Source organism: Pelobates fuscus, chromosome 10 (genome assembly GCF_036172605.1).
Source record: "Pelobates fuscus isolate aPelFus1 chromosome 10, aPelFus1.pri, whole genome shotgun sequence".
Taxonomy (NCBI): Eukaryota; Metazoa; Chordata; class Amphibia; order Anura; family Pelobatidae; genus Pelobates; species Pelobates fuscus.
The window spans coordinates 53,655,711-53,675,343 of NC_086326.1; the positions used below are offsets into that span (position 1 = coordinate 53,655,711).

The window sequence follows — 19,633 nt, forward strand, 5'->3', positions numbered from 1 at the left end:
TGGCTACTTTGGCATTAATTTTGAAACTCTCTCACTTTAGTGAATAGTGCTATATATATCTGAGCACAGGGGACGACACTTTATATCCTATAAGGTCAAGGGAAACAAGCACAAACTGACAATTTCCAGATTGCATCCATAATAGTTATTGTGTAAGAGCTTTGCCTCACAACTGTCTGATGCGTTCCTAAGAACTAGAATGTATTCAAAGTATTTTCAATAATACAGTGATACTCTGCACTCTTGTTGCATTCTGTTGTGTCGTTCTGCTAATTTACCCACATTAACTTATACAGTTTTACTCATGAATTTGTGGTCTGGTCCCAAGAGGAGTCTAGATGATTTTGCAACTTGAAAGGAATATCACAATAGATAGCTAGAATTGTGATATTTATAACCACTTTCTTACATAAACTGTGGCAGAACATGTTACTTTTTTTTCCCCAAACAGGATGAGGAACAACTATTACCGCATGTTCCAATGAACATAGTTTATATAAACATCCCTGTATTTAATCCAAAAGTATCCCCATCTTTATATCCCATCTCTGAGATTTTAAGGACATAACAGTAATGTAATGTAGAAAAAGACCATCTCCGCGAGATAAAAAAAAAAAAAAAAAAAAAAACCCAACCGTGTAGATGGACAAAACATGACACAGTTTGAGTACTGTCTATTAAAGGCAAAGAAGATGAACTCATCAAAAGGAGTTAAAAGATCACTCCCTTCTGCATCCCATAAATTAGTTATTTATAGGTAGCACATCATGGAGTTTACAGCCGCAAGCAACTACTAGCGCTGACATCATTTAGGTTATAATACATAGATGATGGTATATTACGACAAACCCAAAAGAATATATGGTTATGAGCCGTCCTACGCTAAAATTGTATGGTAACTTTGCAAACCGTGATTCTCTACTTTACAGATATTGCAGCAATTTAAATTGTGTTTAGTCAGCCCTAAGGGTTGAATAATATAAATTTTATAACATGACAGGAGGCTTCGTATTTGCTTAAGTCTCTCTTTACTAGAACTCCACAGCAGCACAGAAAACAACCAATCAGAAAAAAGTTAGGTACTATAAAACTCCCCTCCCCATGCATCATTTCCTCTTTCTTTGCTGCTCCGCACCAGTACAGGTCAGAGTACCTCTGCCTCCTGCTTAGTGGGTGGCTTTGGGTCTTTGTTCTTATTTTCAGTAATTTATTTTCTATATTCTAGATTGCCCTTGTGGGATTTAATCTATGTCCAGTTGTTTATTTTGCCCTTGTTAGATGTATTCTTTTCTATTCTGTCATATATCCTTGTGGGATTTTATTCCTATATACTGGTATATATCTTTGTGGGTTCTTTTCCCAATATACTGTTATGTATCTGTGTGGGTTTTTTATCCCAATATACTGTTTTATATATCTGTGTGGGTTTTTACTCCTATATACTGTTAGATATCTGTGTGGGTTTTTACTCCTATATACTGTTTTTATATCTGTGTGGGTTTTTACTCCAATGTACTGTTATATTTCCTTGTGGGGTTTTCTAATGCCTGTACTTCAGGCTTTCACTGTATTTTCCCTTATTTGTGTATGTTTTGTGGGGGCTTTGGGGTCCTTGCTGTCTTTCCAAACTTAGATTTGTGCCCAACCCCCTGTCCGTTTCACACTTCTTTTTATGCCTGCTTTTCCCGGTTATGTGCCCTTGCCTGGCGCTGTGCGTGCCGCTTGGGGGGCTTCAGGAGGCTGGCTACTCCTGCCTCCTTCGGCCCCGAGCTCCGGGACCGCGGAGTTTTCATCTCCGGCGGTCCCATGTGGTTTCCCGGTCGCGGGGGCACTCGCGTACGCAACACGAGTCCCCAGCGGCCGGATCTTCTTCCCCACGTGGCCGCGGCCGCCTCCGCCCGCGGACCGCGTGTGTCCGACCGGGTGGGGGAGAGTTCAACCGGGAGGGAGTGCGACCGCTCGCGGTCCCTCCCCCGTCGGTGCATTCTTGTTGGAGGTCTGCCTCCACCAGCTCAGCGTCTTCCACTGCACGTTAGTCTTTGCTTTGGGGGACCTAAGGCAGCCTTGAGCTGACCCCTTCTACATGGGACTGTATTTGACACTTACCATGAGTTCGTCTATATCCAGGTGTATGTATGTGTGGGTGTATGTATTTGTATATATATGTAGATATGTGTGTGTGTATGATTGTTGTGATATGGGTTTATATGATATCTTTTCTGGATTGTAGTACTTCCTATAGACAATATCCATTTTATGCTCTGTCTGTGACACAGACCTTATTTTACCACTGGCTCCTTACTTCATACCCTTACTTCCAGTGGGAACCTGTGCACTGCATACATATCTACTGTATCAGGGGCCTACGTCTGACCCATTTTTCGCATGGTACACCAGACCCTATTATGGCAAACAGTTTTGCTGCGCGTTTTGCTACCAGTGTATATCACGGATTGTTGGATGTTTTACTGTCAGTTATATCACAGATCACTGTGTGTTTTCATGACTGTGTATATCACGGTTTGCTGTGTGTTTGCTGATGTATATCGCAGTTTCCTGGGAGTTTTACTGACAGCGTTTATCACGCCGACAGTGTAGATCACGGATTGCTGTGAATTACAGACGGATACTATACAATATTTTCAGATATGATGATGGTATCTATATTGATGATGGAAACATCAACAGATCTGTGTGTGCAGATGCATTCCAATTCACAGTTTAAGGAGAGTATCGCTCATGTTGCTTACTTTCGTGGACGGGGTAATCACTGAAACTACTTCCGCTTATAACAATACAGCTGGGATACCGCTTTTTGCCTGCTGGGCATTCAGGGACCGCCAGTCCCGGTTCAGTTTTTTCTCACGGCATTACGGAGATCCCCATTACTCTTCCAAGACCCATGGTAAAGCGCTGTGGATTTGGGTAGCGCTATATAAATAACAGATACTCATATGATATAATATTCAACCCAGGATTGGCCTGCTATGTCGGTGCCCATTGTTTGGCCCGCTTGGTCTGTGCCCTTATGAACGGCCTGCTAGGTCTGGGCCTATAAGGATGGCCTACTATGTCTGTGCCCATAAGAACAGCCTGCTATGTCTGTGCCCATGAGAATGGCCTGCTATGTCTGTGCCCATAAGAACGGCCTGCTATGTCTGTGCCCGTAAGAATGGCCTGCTATTGTCTGTGCCCATAAGAACGGCCTGCTGTTGTCTGTGCCCATAAGAACGGCCTGCTATTGTCTGTGCCCATAAGAATGGCCTGCTATTGTCTGTGCCCATAAGAACGGCCTGCTTTTGTCTGTGCCCATAAGAACGGCCTGCTATTGTCTGTGCCCATAAGAACGGCCTGCTATTGTCTGTGCCCATAAGAACGGCCTGCTATGTCTGTGCCCATAAGAACGGCCTGCTATGTCTGTGCCCATAAGAACGGCCTGCTGTGTCTGTGCCCATAAGAACGGCCTGCTATGTCTGTGCCCATAGGAACGGCCTCTGTGCCCATAAGCTCGGCCGGCTATGGCGGTGCCCCATTTATTGGCCTCCTATGTCGGTGCCTATTTGTATGGCCTACTATGTCGGTGCCTTTTGCTTGGCCAACTATTCTGTGTCCATTAGTTTGGCCTGTTGGGCCTGCTCTATCCCCTTTTGGCCGCAGGCCTGGGGGAATATCACTGAGGAGAAGCCAGTGCCCACCAGTAACATGGAAATGGGCGGGTGTCCGGACAAGCACCATTGCCATACTACCCAAGAGGACACCAATATACGGCCATCTGAATATGGTAGGTAGGGTGAAGGCCCTAAACCTCAGACCTGAAGGGCAAGTTTTCTTATTAAGACCCCGGACACACTTCCGCGGTTGCGCCAGTCCGGCGACGGCACCTCTCCGAGGAGAACTTTGCAAGGACAAGGACCGGTACTCAGACACCTACAGGAGAACGCTGTGTTTTTCTTGTCTTTATCAACTAACTCCGTATCTGTCTCCCGGTGTCCATATAACTATCGGTAGTTATTCCTGCGTAAGGTTAGCTCCTGGCCCTGTTCAGTGGGGCTTACTTGTCTTGCCTTCCGGCCTGCCTTTTGCCTGAGATAGAATTTGCGTTCTACTCGTCTCTACGTTTTTGTTGTCTTTTTCGTTTTCATGACTTCCTTTTCCTTTCGCTCGGGTCGTCGAGAGGCCTGACTTGACCTCCTCCGACCTCCCGGGTGCTCGTGGATTGCGGAGAACGTCTCCAGCTTTCCTCAGACTACCAACGGTTCGCCTGGACCCCGCGCGCGCGCACGGGATCCGGACGGTCAGTTGATAGTTTTTTCCATCGTTTTTCCCGTAGATTGCCCTCAGCCTTATGCTGATACTCGTATTTGGTGTACCCTTTAGTTGGTCACCCTGAGTCCCTAGGGACCCTAGCTTGGATCACAGGAGGGTGCGGCCCTCCATCTCTTCCATCCGAGAATATTTTATCTGCTGGAGCAGAGAGCGAACCCCTCTCAGAGACGTTACCGGACACTGATTTGTTTTTAGAGGGCGCAGCCCCCGCCTCAACCTCAGCCGGAGACTGAGCTGGATACAGGGGTCATGTTTGGAGGAAGCATTCTCATAGAGAGGAACGGTCACGGATGCAGACTCTACTGTTTGGTTATTTACGGGTGCGGCCCGCTCAGGCTATCAGCCGGACGTTAGCATGGTATTTGATCACATTAGTAGAGAGCGCGGCTCTCTCATGCACTCGACGCTCTACGGTGCCATCCATTTGTTCATCACACAGACTTGTACCTGTGCAAGACACCGATGACTACATGGAGGGGCGTCCCTCCTGCATTCAAGTAGTTCTGACGTCCGTGCTACTGATTTCGATATAGAGGACTGCCTGGTCATGCAAGATATCCATAGGTAGACTGGTTCCCTCTAGTCTATCTCCTGTAATGGAGGGATATTCTCACAGTGGTATAACGAAGGGTGACTCTCACTTATTTATACACGTTCCTGGAGATGGTACGGCTATCGGATGGAACTCAGGTATTATGTGAGTGCAGGTTTGGGTATATTCTGCACCATAACAAGCAGAGGATTGCTTTCTGTTTTTGGATATCCGGACCATTGTGAACAACTGCTCAGACAGTTTCTCCCATATTTAGATGGCAGGAGATACGGGGACCTTCATGGAGCAAACGGGCTCTACCTTGCTCGGGTAACAGGATTAAGGAGAGCCTATTACCCGCTCTGAAGGTAAAAAGCCGTACGTATGGTTCACAGGGTACGACCGGAAACCCCCGTTTTGTCTTGACCTCCCCGGTCCTCAGATCTTGGGATAAGATGGCAGGACTGCCCCGTCTCCCCGAAACGCATACCTGGTGATCAGGGTTCGGAGATGGAGGACCCTCCGTCTATACTCTAGTTATTCCTCACGGGAGCCATCTTGTTGGATTCGCGCTACCCTACTTTTCAACTATCGTCGAGGAGACCTACGAGACCTTATGGTGGTACCTGGTATACCCCGACTCTCACACAGACATCTTTCACTCTGGGACGAGGGCATTTCAGGATGGAAATCTGCGTTCCTGTTTGCACTTCCCATTCCTTTGAAGATTTCTGGGATTCCCTATTCCCAGAATAGTCGACCACCGTTCCTCCACTCAAGTTCAGTTCGGAACCCTGAACGGACGTCTTCTGGAGCTTTTTCTCTACGGCGTCCGAAGTTTACACGGTCTGTTTGGACTATTGGAATCACTTTGTATACGGCTGGTCTGGCCACACTCTCATTGTGTGCGTTATGAATTTATGCTCGCATGAGTCACCCCACCGGGTAGGACAGGAAGGTACGAAGATCCTCCTCGGCTTCTATTGCGATTTTGGTGGTGGTCTTCGGTGCATTCCTTGAGATTGGAGATCTCCCTGCAAGGCCGCATCGCCAAATGGCCCTGGCACGATCGGTGGAGCCGCCTTATGGGTCATGAGTTGAGACTTGGTGTCAGTTTTCTTCTCGCGACCCTAGGTCATAGAGCGGATTTTGAAGTTATACAACTACAGGAATGTGACTAATAGGTCAGCTTGCCAGCTCATGGACCGACTTCTAGGAAACAGTTTGCTACGCCACGTACAATGGATTTACCGACGGAGGGTGCCTTTTTCCGTATTTGAGATACCTTGTCGGTTGGCATCTTCTTTGACCCGTCGGCTGTGATTTATCGTATGGGAATGTCCAATTAGGATTACTCTGATATTTCCTGGAATAATTACCAGCGACACAAACAGCGTTGGATTGGTGAACTGAGCTTTCAAACAGCAAATACGAAGCCTCCTGTCATGTTATAAAATTGTAGATTATGCTAGCTTTAGTGTACCTATAATCTTAATTTTATTAATGACAGGAGGCGAGTATTTCCCACCCATTCTTGTCCCTCCCTTGTTTTATGTTATAGTTTAGATTATCAGGTAAGTATGCAACTCTGTTTGTTGTCTCTGCTACCTGTCGCTTGTTCCTTATGTCTGTTTTTTTCCATTCATAGGGTTGGGATATTTACATATTAGGTTAATTTGGTTGCTACATTGGGTACCTTCATGTTTATTCGGAGTACATTTCATTGGATAATCAACCTGTTCGATCCTGTTTTTTATCTCGTTTCAGTTTACAGTCCATCTACACTATCTAGTTCGACGGTTACACTTGGATGGTGGACATCGTTATATTCATCGTATCTAGGACTTCGTTTCTTCCCCATGATGTTCTCTGCCTTTTATTCTGTTTTGTCGCAGCTTGAAAGAGGAAATGATGCATGGGGAGGGGAGTTTTATAGTACCTAACTTTTTTCTGATTGGTTGTTTTCTGTGCTGCTGTGGAGTTCTAGTAAAGAGAGACTTAAGCAAATACTCGCCTCCTGTCATTAATAAAATTAAGATTATAGGTACACTAAAGCTAGCATAATCTACAATTATTTACTAAACCGTGAGTGGTGCCGAATTGGAAAGGGAATCGCAAACTTTAGGCTAAAATTGACAATTTTATACACTTTGTTTAACACCGCTACTTTTTACAGCTTGAATTGGTGTAAAATATATCAATCCCCTGTGAATTTTCTGTAATTTGGGGGGGTTGGTAAACAAACCCGATCAGTCTAGCTTTAGGAATTCCATTTACATTTGAATGTTGTGTATTTTTTAACAAATAAAGGTAATATTTTCCAGAGTGTAAAATGTATGAAAAATGAGGAGGTGAAAAGGGTGGTGGTGGTTGTTGTTTTATTTTTCTTTATTTTTTTACTATGTCAAATAAAAAAAATAAAAAAACGTTCTTTTTAAAAGAAACAGATACTGTGCTAAAATTGTTTCTAAAAAAGATTGTGAAACTTAAGTGCGCTGTAAATGAATATCAATATGATTCATTTTCTGTACATATCGTATCTTTGTCTACCTGCAGAATGAGTAACCACACGTTGGCCAATGAAGTGCTTTTATCAGTGGAGAACACTTTGCGGTCCTCCCCCTTCGACTTTCAGGGTGCCAGAATAATCACAGGACAGGATGAAGGAGCGTATGGGTGGATTACCATTAATTATCTGTTAAATAACTTTGTACAAGTAAGTACGTACTTTTAGAATTCAAGTCACTGCATCTGCCCCGGCAGTGCAGCAGAATGATTCTTTGTTCAGATTGTGGATGAAAGATATTTTTGCTACTGCTCTGCCCAAGACAAAGATCTCGGTTGTACCTGAACCAGGAAATAACACCCCCGAACTTAGATTAGGACTATAAATATCTAAGGTCCCTGGTGACCCTGATATGGAACCTGGCACCTAGACTTTTGTCTCATCTGCAAGGTTCAATGGAGTGGCTATTCTAGGCACATGCTACTGCAATGGAAATGTACGAACTAGGAGGTGGAGGTAAAAAACCAATAGCCATATTGTTTTTATTTTTACTTTTCCGAGATGGCATAATACTCATTCAAGATACGGGTGTGGGTGGTGCAGTGAGAAGTGGCTGTTAATCCTTCCTGCTCCATTACCTTGCTCCATGGGCAGCCACTCTTCACTGCAGTTGCATGCCTCTATCTCTTAAAAATGGGAATTGGGAGAAGAGACTCTACCAACCAACTGCATTGCGAGCTACCAAACACAAAAAAAATATCATTCTACATGCCTACAAACACTATACAAAAATACCAACTTGTTTTTACACGGTATTACACATCTAAGTTCACTCACCATCCACACAAAACATTCTACTGAACTCCGATATGCCCTAGTCTTTACTTCCTGTCCCTAAACCTGCATTCACACCATATGCCCATGTGCAGGCTTTTTTCAGTTTCTGCACAGAAATTGTCCTTCATTCACAATACACAAACATGCACAGCACATACAAGATAAAAACACATTGTTATATAAAAGTTTGACATAAAGTTTCCCGAAAGGAACACTCATAACTAATCTAAAAATAAACTTTTTGTGGAGCTTTATTTCACACAAAAATAAAAGCCTGAAAATTAAACTTATTTGGTTCCTAGATTTTAGGAAGGTATATCTAACTATGGCTTAGATACTGGATTGGAATTTGGAATCCGATTTAGATGTTTATAAATGGTGTGCTGAAAACTGGTAGATGAGGGATGGTAATAGGAGAGATGTATATTTATCCCCACTTTCTGTTCCTCTAAAGTAACTGCATACCATGAATATTGAAAAACCATTTGATAAAAGCTGGGAACATTGCCCGTTAAAAAAGAGCCCTAGAACATGGGTGTCCAACCTTATGGCTTCCCTGGGCCACATTGAGAGCAGAGGAATTGTCTTGGGCCACACATAAAATCTATAATATAATTAATTTAAATAAAAAAAACTTAAAAACCCATTTTATTAAATTTAGTTTAGTAGATAACTCCCTCATTTGTTATCCTTATGTGGAATTGCCATATTTAAGGATACCAAATTAGGGAGCGATCTACTAAATACATACACATGTATATACATATAGAAACAGAATCACAAACCATTACATACGCTCACAGACCAATGCACACAATAACAAATATACACACAATCACAGATCCACACACACATATACCGTCACAGACCTATACACAGTCACATACACACACATAATCACAGATGTACAGACACAGACAATCACAGACCTATACACACACACAAACCCACACACACACAATCATGTACCTATACACACTATTACAAATATATACACACACATAATCACAGATTTACACATACACACACAGATCCACTTACACAAACAATCACAGACCCACACACACATTCAATCACAGACCTATGCGCACAATCACATACATTCACACACAGTTAGACACACATACCTATACACACTGTCAGGGTACCGCATGCGGCGGTCCGAGGCAGCCTCCCTTCTACCTGCGCAGCGAGCGGACGCTTCACAGGCTCACACACTGCCCGCGGCTTCTTCACACACGCTGTTGCCGCGAGCGTCGGTTTCCAGCACCAGCACGCCGCCCAGCGCTGCTCCCACTGGCGGCAAGTCGGACGCTGCACGTTTGCATACAGCGTGTGTAAACAGGCGCCCGAGTCAGTCACGTGACTCGGCGCGCAAATATGATGTCATAGGTCAAAGTGGAAGGCCCAAATACCTTCCACGTGTCGTAATTAATTCCAATAAAAAACTAGCCAATCATAAGGCCCATAAGCATATTTAAACCTACCTCTTCCGTGTCTTGTTGCCCTGTTGCCCTGTTGTGGTCTTTTGATAGCCCAATAGTGCGTATACTTTGTCCGTTTGTCTGATTTTCTGGTTAACGAATCTTGTCTTGTCTTACAGTTTATCCTATTTTCTCTAACCCTTGACCTCAGCTTATCGATTATTCTTTCTCTCTGGTTCCCTCTGACTTTGGCTTGTATGTCTTCTGTCAGCGTGTCTGGTTCAGGAGCTTGTGACACACACAATCACATACATTCACACACAATCACATATATACACACACTCAGTCACAGACCTATATGCATAATCACACACACACACATAAATATATATATATATTCAGAGATATACATACACACAGAGCCTCCGCCACACACACAATCACTGACAAATCATACACAAAAATTACATTCATCACTGTAGTGTGTGTGGGCCGCGGGTTGGACACCCCTGACCTAGAGCATAAATATCATCAGATTTCCTTCACGAAGAATCTGGTGTAGAATCCCTTGTGGTTCAGCAGGGAAAAGAAATGGTGAGATGAGACAGTGGGCCAAGATACAATGTCATATCCTAGCAAACAGGAGCTGCAATATAACAAGCGAAATAGGAAGACTGGTCTGTAACACTTGCAGAGCAAACTCTTGCTTACTCCTTTGGACCTAGAAAAAGAAAAGGTGCTTAAACTTGTGAATTCAGTATTAATTATCTACTGTTTTTATTGATACGTATTTTGGGCAGTAATGGCACTGTGGGCTAAAGCTATGGCAATGGCCACATTTGGTTATGCAAAAAGCAGACAGTATCTTCTGATGCCCATTCCATACTACTTCATAATAGAGTAATGTGTGGATGGTAGCATCACTGGTGACTGTCGGAATTATTCAGAAAGAGTAAACTGATCATTTTAGGTGAATTTCACTTTTTAACCACATTAGCCATATTGGAAATATATCATGCTTCACATTTTAATTTAATAGACATCTTGTTTCTTTTCTCTGTTTAAGGATTCAAGCGTGTTAAATCTTCTGCCGAACTTTAGAAAGGTAGAAACATCAGGTGCCTTGGATCTTGGTGGAGCCTCTACGCAAATCACTTTTGTATCCAATGAAGATATTGAATCCCAAGATAATTCATTGCACTTCCGATTGTATGGTAAAAATTACAATGTATACACGCACAGCTTCCTGTGTTATGGTAAAGATCAAGCTCTTCGCCAGCAACTAGTAAAAAATTTACCGGTAAGATCAATGCTTACATTTGTTTTTTTAACTAATTAACCTATAATCTAATAAGGACATTAAAAGGTGAAAGTCCTTTCTAGTAATTTTAATGTTTTGTTTACTTGTGCCTATATTTAACAAATATGTATTCATGAGGTGTGAATATTAAGTATAGAAATCCACACCTTTATATCCTGCAAGTGGGCGCCTCCATATTAACCCTCTGTCATTCATTATTATAAGCTCTGGCCTTTGTACCTGATAGCTGAGAGAAGGCACACAGACAGGAGGATAAACAAAAGCGTAACTAGAAACCACCAGACCCTGGTGCAAAAATGACCCTTGGGCCCCCCCCATGTGTTTCAGTTCCTCCATGTGTCTCATTCTCTCCCCTCCCTCCCCCCCCCCCAGTTTCTCTATGTGTCTTATTATCTCTCCCATCCCCTCCCCCTCCTTTACCTGCTCACCTTTCAGTCTCACTTCTGTGTGTAGTGTGGCTGAGTAGACTGCATGGCCTGACAGGGACTGGCAGAAGGGGGAGTACTGTGCGCTCCCCTCCCTCTGGTCACCCAGCGACTGTGCGTCCGGGCCGGTGTCACTGTGCACCAGCCCTGATGTTATGTTCGCCTACCGTGATTTCCCTGGGGATTGCAGTTTGGCCCTATGGGTCAACAGGGCAGCCAGGCCTCCTGGAGTGATAGACCCAGTCGCAGCTGTGACCCCTGTCACTTTGGTAGTTCCACCACGGAGGAGATATGAAACTATAGTTTTATTCCCTACTTTTTACTTAAACATGTTTGCACTGGCTTGGTCTTGCTTCAACGGGTCATTTGCTAAATATTTTATATCAATTTAAAAGAAAGAGGAGCATCTAACAAAAAAAAGTTTAGGGGATTTTCAGTGTTTTATTCAGTTGTATAAATTACAGAAAAGTGACAGTAACCCCTTAAAAATACATCAGTTTAAATTTTATGAATAAAGTGATAAAGGTGGCAGAAAAAATATTAATGTATACTTTAAAAGAATACTTTGGGCACCATAACAACTTCTCAACAATATAACCTGGAAATGAAGTTGTTTCGATGCACGGAGGTCCCATGCAGCATCTTTCTTTAAAGGGGTTATATAGGTTCTGAATAGTTTAACCTCATAGTTGCAAAGATTTCACCTGTATGCTCTATCAAGCTCCTTCCAGAAATGGTCTGAGGCTTCAATCAGGAAGCCCCGAACTGGGTGCCATGAATTACATCTATTGCTGGTTCCATACTCAACATTGTCAGCTTACAATTTCATCCTTTGAAACCCATTAAGCTGGTTAATAACCTCCATATTCCAGAGCATACATTTAAAAGCAGGGTTCACTTTGTTCACAGATACTTGAATATGAAAAAGCGTCTCAATGCATCATTCCTGAAATGATAATTTGATATTTATGACCATAATCTCTTTCTGCAGTCATGTGTGGCACCACAGAGCTGAAATAAACCCCAAATCTTGTGTTTCTCTGTGATGTTTCCTAAAAGCAGACAGAATCAGTTTAGCCAATAAATGGCTTAATTCACAATTGTTCCCCCTTTTTCTAACTCCACACATGAGAAATTACTAGTAATTAAAAACAAAATTAATTTAGTCCTATGCTGCTCTGATCATGTCATGTCCTGCTCCCATCTAAATTATTATTTTCTTTATTTATTTATATATTCTAAGGAAGCATAGCATGTTTGTAGTTGTGTTCTGGGTTGTAAATTTGTATCTCGAATATTTTTGTAAGAGTGTTGGTTTTGGTGCAAGATATCGAGAATGAATATAAAACATGGCATTGCACCATGTCTAATCACCAACAGTTGGACTAAACTCACAAAAACCTTTGGTCAATGGTTCTCTGACTCTTCATTTAAGTAGCCTGAGAAGTATTTCCTGAATGTATATACCAGATATGAATAGTAGATGATTCTCTAGATACACTTTTCTAACTGACTGATACCCACACGACTTCTATTATTGCTGACGTTAAAGATAGATATGCCCTCAATTAGTACTTTTACATATCTTCAGACAAATCAAAATGTCTCATCGTAACAGTTGTTTAAAAGCATTTTGAAATCCTTTCATTGGCGCAGAAACAAGCCATTTACTGAACCTAGCTAAGCCAAGTTCTTCCTTCCAGCTGCACAATGGTAACAATTAACTGTCTTTGCTTTCTCTTATTGCCTGAAATCTTCACGGAGCGTTGATAACACTTGCTTCAAATAGTTGGCGTATTTTAGTGTTGTGATTGTTTCATTAAATTGCGCACTGATCTTCCTAAACGAAGAGTCATTAGAATTTAAATATCATCGGAAAACAATAGCTAAATATAAATCTGTAATCCCTCTATCAGTGGCATATGATTTACAGTAGGGTGGTGAGGAGGCATGTTTGTTGAACATTAGGTTCCATAACCCAGTGTAGCCGTCCTAGAGGACAGTTTAATGAGGCTAAAAGCTGAAAGGACCATATATTGCCCAGTGATGGGACCAGGTCTGAAAGGGCTTGACATTTAACCTCACTTTCACTTCACCATTCACACATTCTATCTCTAGAACCTTCTCAACACTTCTCTTGCTCAAATGTTACTTTATTGGTGACAGCTGGAAAATAATGGGAGCTCAATCAATTAAGGGAAATTTATTTAAAGCACCTCTTGTAAGGACAGCCGCTAAAGGCATGTTAACCCTGCAACTGAAACATTGCTGTGTTGCAGGAATGCTACAATAAGAGAGGCATGGCACCTAGACCATTTCCATGTCATTAAGGTGAAGTGGTCTTGGTTCCTACAGAGTTCCTTTGAAACAAGACTATAAAAATAGACATCTATACATAGGATTCAGCTGATATACATAAAAAATAATAAACAAAACATAGTGTGATACAGTTTGGATGGAAAATTATATTCCCTGCTATAGATTGCACTCACGACCAAAATTGATCAAAAGCAATAATGACAATAATGCCCCCCAAAAAGCAGTATAATCTTACCCACCCATCAGTCCCATTAAATATGGCTAGTCCCTCCAGTCCATTGGTGCTCCAGTGGGCATCTTCTGTCCTTCTCTTTTTATTGGTGGTGTCCATCTTCACTTCACCTCATCGCTGGTGAAGTATAACTAGCGTTGTTTTCACAGCTGATCCTGATTCAGTGATCGGCAAAAAACGGAAGTGGTGAAAAAGATGGCCGTGCATTCCACCATGGTTCCAGGAGGGAAAAATGTCTGTCTCTCCCTGGTGTTCTCAAAGGAATCAAATGTTCTAGTGGGAGGAGAAAACGATATGCAAGAGGAAATACTATCAGAATGTTAAGAATCCTCAAGGTTTAATCAAAACGATGTACATAATCTGAAAATTCTGATTTTGAAATGCAAAATATATATCTCATTGAATACAAACTGTTTCACAATGTTTTTATAAAAAAAAGTATCCATTAAAAAAATACTTTAACTACCAGAGTTCATAACTCTGTGCGCTCCCCTAATAATTGTGGGAATTTCCCCTCCCTGTTAGAAGAATGGTTTTAGGTTTAAACTGGTCTGAAGCACATATACTTCCATTTAACTTTAATAGTTATAACCATCACTTACCAATAGGAAGATAAAAATATTTAAGGTTATCAACAGGAAGATTATAGCATTTATGGTTTTTGGCAAAACTGATTTTGGCAAAAAATGGGTATGTGTGGCATTGTTACCTTTTTTTATTATTATGTTTTATTTATTAAACAAACTTTGGTATTAATGAAATAAGAATAAATATGAACTCTGGTAGTTCAAGTATTTTTTAATGGATAATTTTTTTTGTGAAACAGTTTGTATTCAATAAGATATATAATTTGCATTTTGAAATCTGAATTCAGATTATGTACTATCGTTTTGAAGTCTTAACATTTGGATAGCATTTCCTCTTGCATATCGTTTTTTCTTCCCACTAGAACATAGCTGTTGAATATATTTATATTTACCTAGATAATTTGATTCCTTTGGAAAACACCAGGGGGAGACCGACATTTTTTTGAACGCACGGAAGTGTGTCACACTTCGCCGATCACTGAATCAGGATCAACTGTGAAAACAACGCTCGTTATACTTCATCAGAGATCAGGTGAAGTGAAGATGGACCACCAATGAAAAGAGAAGGACAGAAGATGCCCACTGGAGCACCAATAAACCGGAGGGACATCCCTACTTAATGGGACTGAGGGGTGGGTAAGATTAGGATGCTTTTTTTGGGAGTATTATTGTCATTATTGCTTTTTATCAATTTTGGTCTCTGAGGAAGTCCCATAATCGGGACGAAACGCATAAGACCATTTTTATTGCTGTTTTTTTTTTTTTTTTTAATTCTTTATTTTCATTGTGCATGAAATAACAATAGGCGAACAGAGCCACAATAGCAGCTGCAGGCTTTTCATAGCATTTTTACAAAGTAAATTGTGGCAGATTGAACAGCACTTTTTTTCTTTTTTTAAACAAACATGCAAGTATCTGACGTTATGACAATAGTATTTTTAGGTAGGGATCAAAATGATTAAACAAGATTTACAAGAGATAGTAACCACTGAGAACCTCAAATCATACAAGCAGAGAAAAGGAGGTAGTCTCCACTGCACAGTGCTTCCCTAACATTATTGCTAAGCTATTAGGCAAATACAGCCCACCTTGTTTCAAGAGAACCGTGGGTTATTCCCAAGGTTGCTGAAGCAATATCTAGGGGTGGGAGGCTAAGGCAGTATGAGCAACATTATTGTACATGGGAATTTCTATGGGTGAGGACTGTGACTGCGCGGCACATATCAGAAACATATTGTAGTTAGGCTTTTTCTTTTCATCTGTGGTATTGGTACATTGTGCATTATTCGCTTAAATCTCACACTGAACAAATTGCCCGCTAAACAAATGAACTTTTCTATATAAATACTAGGCTAGGTAGACTTATGAGATTGTTAATAACGCCTCAAGTTATGAGAAGGTATGTGAAATTACAGTTTCGAGAAGGGTATACAGTATACTCATTTAAACAGGTTACATTTGACATGTACTCGCAGACATAGAATAAGAACGAAAGGCAAAGAGGAGCACAATGGAAAAATAAGGGAAACACATGGCATACAGGTGGGAACTGAGAAAGAACAAACTTATTGTTTGTGTGAATTTGCCTTGCTGAGTTCAGTGTCCGATAGCCTGCTGTGAAGCCGTGTTTCAGCCGATTCCGGTCGGGTAAGTGGTGCCTGAGTCCGCCGATCGCCGTAGCCTGTGTGAGAACAGGGCTATTAGGTAGATGCTGCCGTTGTTCAGTAGGGCTCTGTGTGGCATGGCTTTCCTCTGGCTCTGCTGGGTTTGCAGCACCACTTTCTTTGCGTGTACCGTAAGTGGAGCTCTGTTGCAATGGGCTGTATGGTGACCGGTCATCTGTTTTCTTTCAGGTGCGGGTCTCGCTCCTGGGTGCCGTCTCACCTGTGTGGAGTCGCTGCGTTTTGGAGGCGGGAGTTCTCTTCTGCCTCGGGGTTGCGTGAGGGCTGGTGCTTGTGGGCCTTGAGCCTGGAGGCCTTCGTTACGGTGAGGAATGGTAGTCCCTTTTTGTTTGTGGGATGTTGGGCGAGTGAGTGAGCCCTTCAGACGCTGAGGTCGTCTCACAGCGGCCATTTTGTGCTCTCTTCGTGGGTGCTTTGGTGAGCGGGCGCTATGTGCATGTACGGCATGCTGCTGCATGCGCCGCTCCAGCTTGGTCCAGAACTCCTCAAATATTGCTTCTATTCTTGCGGCCTGTGCAGCCTGTTCAGCATGGTAGTCTCTTGGCCCCTTTGTGCTCTCCCCGAGTGGCGTGGCCGTTACTACGGCAGCAATTTCAGGGGCACTTTGAGTCCGATTGATTAGGCCGGGCCCGGGGTATCCGGAGCTCGGTCCTGAGCGGGAAACTTCAGCCCGTGCTGTTGCGTGTGTCCAATCGTTGGGGACCGGGATAACCCCCTCCGGTCCATAGGGGGGGGAACGGAGGTCCGAACTGCGCTTCGCTGAGTGTTTCCGCGGCGGGAGAGTGGCCGTCTCCCCCACCGCCGCCATGCTTGCAGGCCGCAGCCTCGGGAGGGTCGAAACCGGAGCGTAGATCCACCTGCGTGGTGTCGGCTCGTAGGTCTCGGTGACCTCTGTCGCTTGGGCGTGATTAGGAGTTGATTCGAGGCCTCAGCTCGTCGGTAATTGCCGGTAAGTGCTTTTAGAAGCGGGAGCAGCCACGACATGCGACCGCTCCGCTCTGCAGGCAAACCCCGCCCCCCTTTATTGCTGTTTTATACAATAAATGTATTTGATTTCTATCTACCTATCGGAGTCTTGCATGATTCCTGATGCTGGGTGATACTTTGATCCTGAGGAGGAGATACTAGCCCCACCTACTTTGGAGGAGGCACCTTTAGAGCGCATTTAACTTCAACTTCTCGTGAGTGCAATCTATAGCAGGGAATATAATTTTCTTTCCTAATTATATCACGCTATGTTTTGTTTATTTATTATTTTTTAGGTATATCAGCTGAATCCTAAGTATATTGTAGATATGTCTATGGCTTGTTAGGACCACTATCTGGGAGGTGATCTGCGGGAAACTGTTTCTGTAGAACTGATAACTATATTGTTTATTTTATTTGTATATATTTTTTGAAGACTATAAACATATCCGGAATTGTCTCCTTGGCAGCCAGGAAGGTTGGATGAAGTTCTGATACACTAATTTTTCATTAAAACAAAAAATTATAATTAGTTTTTTCTTCAACTATAGCAGGTATATGATATGCAGGTTAACCTTGAAATTGCCATTATGCCCTGCATTGGGAATCTTTGTATTAATTGGATTACTGACAAAATGAGGGGGGCTTCATTGCATTTGGCCCAGGGGAAGAGACTTAACACGTTTTCTAAAGTCAAAGACTTGATCCATTGTTAAAGGTTTTATTTTTGCAAATAATAAATTTTTACCGGTTTCAGAGTGCAGAAAACGCCACGATTTTCGATCCCTGCTTTAACTCCGGATACAGACGGAATAGTAGCACCAGTGAACTTTATAGCAGTCCCTGTGTGTCTGAATACAGTACACTCGATGGTCCGATTAATTTTGAGATTAAAGGGACAGGAAATTATCATCTATGCAAGGCAAACGTCCAATCAATCTTCAACAGAACTCACTGCCCTTATTCTCAGTGTTCTTTCAATGGTGTATTCCAGCCTGTGGTACAGGGAAGATTTGGAGTAAGTACTTAAAACCACATTTGATCATTTTTGAAAAAAAATTTTTTGACAATATGTTAACAGCACAGCCACGTTTCCTAAAGGGTGTATATGTAACATGGTAGATAAAACATTTAAAAAAAAAAAAATGTAACCTTTTTTTTTTCTTTTAATTAAAAGTGAATTTCTTTTAATAGCATGCTTTTGGATTAAAATTCTATTTAAGAAACTTTATAGTCAAAACATTTTCCATCATTAAATATGGATTAGTTATATAACATGAGGATATATATTCATGCAATATTTATATGTTGGTAAGTGAATTACATTTACGGAACCCTCTAGGCACCAGAACTAGTAAAACGTAATGCAGTGGTTCTGGGGTCTACAGCTGGTCTCTGAAGGCACTGCCTTCAGAGAAAAGGCAGTGCTTACATTGCTGACTAAGTCCCCAGCCAGTGGCAGTCACTCGGAGCACCAATATAGGAACAGCTTGGGTTTGATCCTGTAAAGAATGTGCATGGAAACACCAAATGCTTCAAATAGAGATACACTAGCTCAGTGAATCTTCGTGAAGAGATGTGGATTGGTGCAGTGCGGCGATTTGCTGCACATGCACACAAGCCTCCCAGTGCTTCCCTATGGAGAAGCATTGGATTGGATGAGATAATCAACATTGATATTCTCAGCCTGGGAGCCAGCGCAGCCATTTAAAGACCCGTACAGCAAGGGAGTAAAGGTTAGCAAAAATCTTTATTTTATTCGTTCTGGGAAGGCCCAATAATGTAAATCACTATGATAACACTATAAAGTTTGGAATACGTGCTTGTATTCCTAATGCTATAGTGTTCATTTATTCCAAGTTCATCGAAAAATACCTTAATCCAAAATTGTTCTCCAAATAGGAGTGATTATTCTTATACCTTATATCTTATACCTATTAAACTGCAGATAATTTGTTTTGATAATTTCATCTTTATCTATGTACTTCTAACCGTATAAAACAAAATAATTTGATAGCACTGTTAAAAAAAAAATTAATAATAATCTGAAAAGTTATTTTATATATGAAATCTTCAGCAAGTCCCGAATAGTAAAGATTTTAACAATTAGTAATTATGAGTCTTTACATTCAAACACCATTATTTAAATCAAAGTGTACAGACTATTGCTTTGAATCAATTTCATTTATATCAAATTCACCCTGGTTTTAAAGGAACACTATAGGGTAAGGCGCACAAACATGTATTCCTGACTTTAGGTGGCTGGCACCCCCTTTAGCCCACTTGGAATGGGTTTAAACTTACCTTATTTCCAGCACTGCACGGGTCTGCTGGCGCTGGCCCTGTCCCACCTCCTTGGTGACATCAGAATTTACATTTTTTAGCAAGGAGGCAGGATTGGGGCGGGGCCAAACACTGGTTTGGCCAATCAGCACCTCCTGACAGAGATGCATTGAATCAATGTATCTCTATGAGG

General features: G+C 42.0%; 1 protein-coding gene across 2 annotated transcripts in view; it reads left to right on the forward strand.

The window, feature by feature from the left end:
- ENTPD1 (ectonucleoside triphosphate diphosphohydrolase 1) overlaps positions 1–19,633 on the forward strand; it is a 108,055-nt gene that overhangs the window by 78,886 nt on the left and 9,536 nt on the right. For both annotated transcript variants that reach the window (XM_063435169.1, XM_063435170.1), the window contains 3 exons: positions 7,415–7,574; positions 10,692–10,925; positions 17,915–18,175. In XM_063435169.1, the coding sequence (XP_063291239.1) occupies positions 7,415–7,574; positions 10,692–10,925; positions 17,915–18,175 (655 nt within the window). The remainder of the gene's footprint in view (positions 1–7,414; positions 7,575–10,691; positions 10,926–17,914; positions 18,176–19,633) is intronic.